Source organism: Cupressus sempervirens, chromosome 7 (assembly GCF_028749045.1).
Source record: "Cupressus sempervirens isolate cs-2001-9-10 chromosome 7, ASM2874904v1, whole genome shotgun sequence".
NCBI classification, from domain to species: Eukaryota; Viridiplantae; Streptophyta; class Pinopsida; order Cupressales; family Cupressaceae; genus Cupressus; species Cupressus sempervirens.
The window spans coordinates 416,540,905-416,546,901 of record NC_143124.1 but is presented as its reverse complement, the minus strand read 5'-3'; the positions used below and the strand labels follow the sequence as shown (position 1 = coordinate 416,546,901).

Sequence of the window (5,997 nt, the reverse complement as noted above, 5' to 3'; positions counted from 1 at the left end):
AAACTAAATATCAGTAGAGTCGTGTTCTGCAAGAGACCTAAAACGTTCTCATTCTTACTATCATTTAATTCGCCCACATTCATTGACTCTCATCTTTACTCGTTTTATATTAGAAGAGAGTTTCCCTTCTAGTTGATCATGATGACCCCACACGCTTTAGCATAACCACTGGGATTCAAAGTCTCTAACCCCAATGAGATTTTGCTTCAATTATTAAGGAGCATTAACATTGCTCAGCCTGTTCCACTGCCTTCTGTCATTTAGATTTTTTTTCTTTGAAAGATGAGAAAAATCGATTGCTTCATTTTCAGTTTTGCTTCTTATATTATCGGTGCCTACCTCGTGTCATCTACCGTCGTTCTACACTCATTTGCTATGCCTTTTTCAACAGGATATGGAGGCACCACATGGATAAACAATATCCAGTCTCTAGAGTCATGGACATCTCAATCAGTTAAATTTGGTGCACTCACAGTCAGACCTCTTCTTCTCTCACACAATATCTCTTTTGGCGGAGAGAACCTGCGGTTTGGATGTGGGTTTTTCTGCTATTCAATTCCATGTCACACGGGATACTCTTTTGCAGTTTTCTTCGAGATCTACCAGACTGATTATAGTGATCCAGATGACCTGCAGATGGTATGGACTGCAAACAGGGAGCGTTTGGTAGAAGAAAACGCAACAATTGGAGTCACCACCACTGGAAATCTTGTACTCAACGATGCAGATGGCAGTTTGGTCTGGTCTACAAATACATCCTCCAATAATTTTCAGGAAATGAGGATAGAAAACACGGGAAATTTAGTCCTCTATAACACCTCCAATGGAAGCATGTGGCAGTCTTTCGAACATCCGACTGATACGATCTTGCTAGGCCAGAAATGTAAGGCGGGACAGAAGCTTATTGCAAATATATCTCCCACCAATACAAGTGAAGGGTTTTATTATGGATCCTGTAACGCCAACGGCTTTGCTATGTATGCGGCCCCTGAGCCCGGTCAAATGTATTTTAGGTACCCAGTAGAACCCACAGCTGTTAAAATAGCTTATCTTCAGCCAGATAATGAGTCGCTCAACTATTATCCAGCCGGCTATCCGTCCTATCCGATTCAAGTGAGTCTGTCTGTACCTAAAAATTTCCTCTATTTTAAGATTGATTCAGACGGGCATTTGCAGTTCTATTCTTTTCAACCAACAACTGGCAGGTCTGTGTCTGACTATTTGTCAGGCTTTACTTCTGCATTGGCGACATGTGATTATCCGAGAGCTTGTGGGGAGTATGGTCTCTGCAGCGATGGTCAGTGCAGCTGTCCAACAGAGGCCAACGCTTTTGCTCAGATTAATGTCTCCACACCCAGTTCGGGTTGTGTTCCTCTAAGTCCCCTCGTCTGTCCACAGATAACAAGTCCACAAGATTATGAGTTGTTGGAGATGGACCATGTTTCCTATTTTACCTATTCTTTTGAAAACGCCTCTGCCAAAGATTTAGTTTCAAGAGATGAATGCAAAGCTTTCTGTGTCAAAAATTGCACCTGCAAAGGTGCGTTTTTCAGCTATGGTCTCAATATTTCCAGGGGGTATTGTTATCTCAAGTCCACTGTCTACTCTCTGCAAATGAAAACCCCAAATGATAACTTTTACAATTCCACTGCTTATATTAAATTTCATAGAATTCCCAAGGGCGCCAATCGCTCTTCTATAGTTATCAGTATGCCTGTTTGTAGTGGAGTGGTTTTGTTGCTTCTCTTATTGGGCATATGGATGGCCAAAGCTGGAAAATACAATAGAGAGGGGAAAAGTGAAGAGCATGAGGATGAGGACGCTTCTGAGAACTGGCAGGCTGGATTAACTCTTCGTTTCTCATTCAGAGAATTGGAAAATGCTACAAATAATTTCAGCACAAAGCTTGGCAGTGGGGGATTTGGGTCTGTTTATGAGGGAGTTCTGTCTGATGGTATAAAGATTGCAGTTAAGAGGCTTGACAGAGCAGGCCAAGGAACAAAAGAGTTCAAAGCGGAGGTAGAAACGGTAGGAAGCATTCATCACCTTAATCTGGTAAGGTTGAAGGGCTTCTGTGCAGAGAAATCCCATCGAATGCTCGTCTACGAATATCTACCAAATGGGTCTCTTGAGAAATGGATATTTTCTAGTGATACGGATCAGTTTGTGCTGGATTGGAAGACTAGATCCAAAATAGTTCTTCACATAGCGCGGGGTTTGGCATACTTACACGAAGAGTGTGAACAGAGAATAATTCATTTCGACATCAAACCACATAATATTCTCCTTGATGAATATTTCAACGCGAAGGTCTCAGATTTTGGGCTTGCAAAATTGACAAACAGGGAGCAAAGTGAAGTGATAACAATGCTGAGAGGAACACCAGGTTACATGGCGCCTGAGTTGTTGAATATGCATATTACAGAGAAGGCGGATATATATAGCTTTGGTGTTATGTTGGTCGAAATTGTCACCGGAAAAAGAAGCAGGGAGCTTGCAGAGTTTCGGTTGTTCTCAGTGTTACAGATGAAAGCCGAAGAAGGGAGATTAATAGATTTGCTAGATTCAAGGCTTGAAGATGAAGTGAATGTTGTAAAGGAAGAGGCAACAAAAATATTAAGGATTGGAATGTCTTGTATACAGGAAGACTTTATGCGCAGGCCGGCGATGTCAAGTGTAGTAAGGGCATTGGAGGGCACTTTCCCATTTTATTCACCCACTGCTTCAGACCACTCAATCCGGCTGTCATCTCAACCACAAAATTCAGAAATCTCGTATACCGGAGAGTCTTCTACTTTAGTTGGAAGATGATTCTTGAATTCAATTATCGAGCCGGTGCATTTTGATTGGCTCTTCCTGAGTTTTTCAGTAGTATGTGCCCACTCCCTACCGTAATTTATAATGAGGAGATTAAAATTGTTTCTGAGACTCTAATAAAATTGTGGAGGAGGACTAATTTTTGAAAAAAGTAAGTCATATTTTGGAAGCGAGAACAGAGTCTATAAGAGTATCCATAGTTGAAATTGAACATAGCTGTGAGGTTTGTTGTTGCTTATTGTTCTATTAATAGAACATATTTTTAATATTAGATGAATATAATTAGCAATTGCATCTTAGTGTGTAATAGGTATGTTATAGAGATATGTATGGTCAAATAAGTATTTGTTCCTTCATCCATCTTTTCCCTTCATCTATTGATCTATCTCTTCATTTGTCTATTGATCTATCTCCATTTCTCTATCTATTTGTCTCACATCCTCTTAGTCTATATTTATTTTTATTCATAACTTCCTTTGTCCCTCCAGATGTGCCTATTCTTTTGGAAAAATTGTAAAGTAAAATAAATAGTGATAATCAATCAATAGATCTAAACATTTGTATTGTCAATTATGTATCTATAAATTTGAGATAGTTGCCAAGAGTATCCCTAGCATTTCACAAGGATAACAAGAATGAGTCACAACAACAGGTTCAACTAACAAAGTTTAGAATTCCTATAACATAATCCATTTGAAAAATTTGAAACAAGATTCGTGGAAAATTACCCTCACACACTAGGCCTGATATTGATTCCCCCATCTACTCTGTGAAGAACTTTGGAAAGGCTACTCTAACTCTACTAAACAAGAGTGATGGCCAACATGAAACTTTTCCCTAGATTTAAAGACATGCATTGACAGAATGGATATAAATGTGCCGACAATATCAATTGAAATTATGAGAATTTTGAAACTACATCTAGTGAAACTTATAAAAGACTTTTGAAACAATATCACTAGATTTAAAGACATGCATTGAAAGAAAGAAAAAAACATGACACATATAACTCCTATAACTACATCTCTCTCCCTCCTCTACCTATCTCTATTACACTCTCATTCTCTCCCCTTTCTTCATCTTTAGGTATATTTATCTCTTCTACCTCTGCCTATCGATATATCTCCTTGTTGTCTTTATATCTCACATTCATTCTTTAGGTATATGTATCTCTTCTACCTCTATCTATCCTTGTATTCTCTCTTTCTTTATCTCTCACTCTCCACCACATTCTTTTTTCTCCATCACCATCTCACTCTAACTCTCACTCTCTCTCCTAACTCTCTAACCTTAATACAAATATGACATGAGTTTATTTGATAATGTAGTGTTATTATCTTATTGATTATCTTCTAGACATATTGTGCTAAATGACCTTCTAGTTGACCTCATGTATTGTACAAAGCCAATGGACTACCATTGCATTGGTTTTGATTGTTTGTTCATTGTCTACAAAAATTTAGATAGGTATGATTCTAGTGAATATGATTTACAATGACAATCATTTACTTCTATGAATGATAATGTTTGTAGGATTTTCTCATTTAGTGTGCATATCTAATCTACAAATCATAACAATATGTTCAATTTAGTATGCACTATAATATTCATTCATGATCTATTGATACATATTTTTATTTAGAATAAATGAAGGATTATATTTTTTTTACTCTTTATTTTAAGTTTTTTTTTGAATTATATGTGTATAAACTTTTGAATCAATGCTATATCACTCGACTTACTCCCCCAATTTAAGGAACATTAGCATCTTAATAAATTAGGCTCTAGGCTTATTTGACCTAATAGGCAAACAATCTTTTTCCGATATGGGATTCTCTTTTGCAAAGGCAATAACCATTAAGCCCTCCCAAGACTTCAATAGTATAAGAATGGGTTATCCTATCAAAACTAATTTCCTAAATATTTTGAATTTACACTTTGGATGAGAAAGAAATGGGAACCTGGTATCCATGTGGGCAAGGATGATCTTATATTTCATCAATTCTAAGGACATTTCCCAATAACGTCAACCCTTGAGGCAAGAAAAGACCATAGCAAGATTGAACATTTTTCATTGTATAAGGCATATAAATGTTTTTCAACTTCTTTGAAGCCCATCAACCAAAATACATAAATTTGATTGGGACCCAAAGAAATCCCAATGGGAGCACTTTGCATTGAATTGGAATCAAGGAATAATAAACTGTAATTTACCCAACAACCATAGCCTAGTTAATGATACTTGAGACCTCAATTTAACATGTATTCATAGTTGGTGATGGACTTGGATGGTGAACAACGTTCCTATAGTTAACTTGCATGTCATCACCACCAACATCTGCATTGCTATAGGTAGAATCAGGAAATAATTCTATAAGGAAAAATATTTAAAACACAGTCAACACTTGGTGAACCCACAATAGTGGGTTACACTTTTTTGGAGGAAGATATCCCTCCAAAATCGTGCAACTACGAATTTTCCTTTTTTGAGTTTGGAGAGAAAGTATTTTTAAAGTTTCAATAGAAACAATTTAGTTTCTATCGAAATAAACAAAAATGCAAGTTTCTATTGAAACTATTTGTGCCACGCAATTTCGATCAAAACTATATATGAAGTTTCGATTGAAACTATCTATGTAGTTTCAATTGATACTAGTTAATAAAGTTTCGATTGAAACTCGTAAAAAAAAAAATTCAAATACTTTCACCATGACCCCACATGTTATTTACAATAGTGGGGCTACTGACAGTTTCAATCGGAAGCATTGAGAGAGGCATCTAAAACTATCATACTTCGGAAAAGGTATGCTTTTCCCTTTTTTTTACCCATTTTAAATGATTTTAGTTTCATTTTATATGCTTTTAGTTTTATTATATATATATATATATATATATATATATATATATATATATATATATATATATATATATATATATATATACAGTATGTCTAATTAATGATTGCCAATAACCATAGAAGGATTAACTCTAGGATAGTTCAATCTGATAGAAGCTACAAATTAACACTCCCTCTTAGCTTAGGAGGATTGTTATAGAATATATTATCATGATAATTTTAGAGTGTCATATTAAAGACATCAATATATATTTATCACACTAGATGTTATTCTTTGATAATATAAGTTTCAACAAGAAGTCTTAATCATATCATAGTTGTGA

General features: G+C 36.0%; 1 protein-coding gene across 1 annotated transcript; it reads left to right on the top strand.

Moving 5' to 3' along the window:
* The first annotated feature begins 214 nt into the window (after positions 1-214).
* On the top strand, positions 215-3,300 carry LOC149547315 (G-type lectin S-receptor-like serine/threonine-protein kinase SD2-5). The gene has a single exon (XM_089791593.1). The coding sequence runs from the start codon at positions 283-285 to the stop codon at positions 2,809-2,811; it is 2,529 nt and encodes an 842-aa protein (XP_089647719.1). The 5' UTR covers positions 215-282; the 3' UTR covers positions 2,812-3,300.
* Positions 3,301-5,997: the final 2,697 nt, after the last annotated feature.

Excerpts from the sequence above, each read along its gene's own strand:
- LOC149547315 (XM_089791593.1), top strand. The coding sequence starts at position 283 with ATGAGAAAAATCGATTGCTTCATTTTCAGTTTTGCTTCTTATATTATC.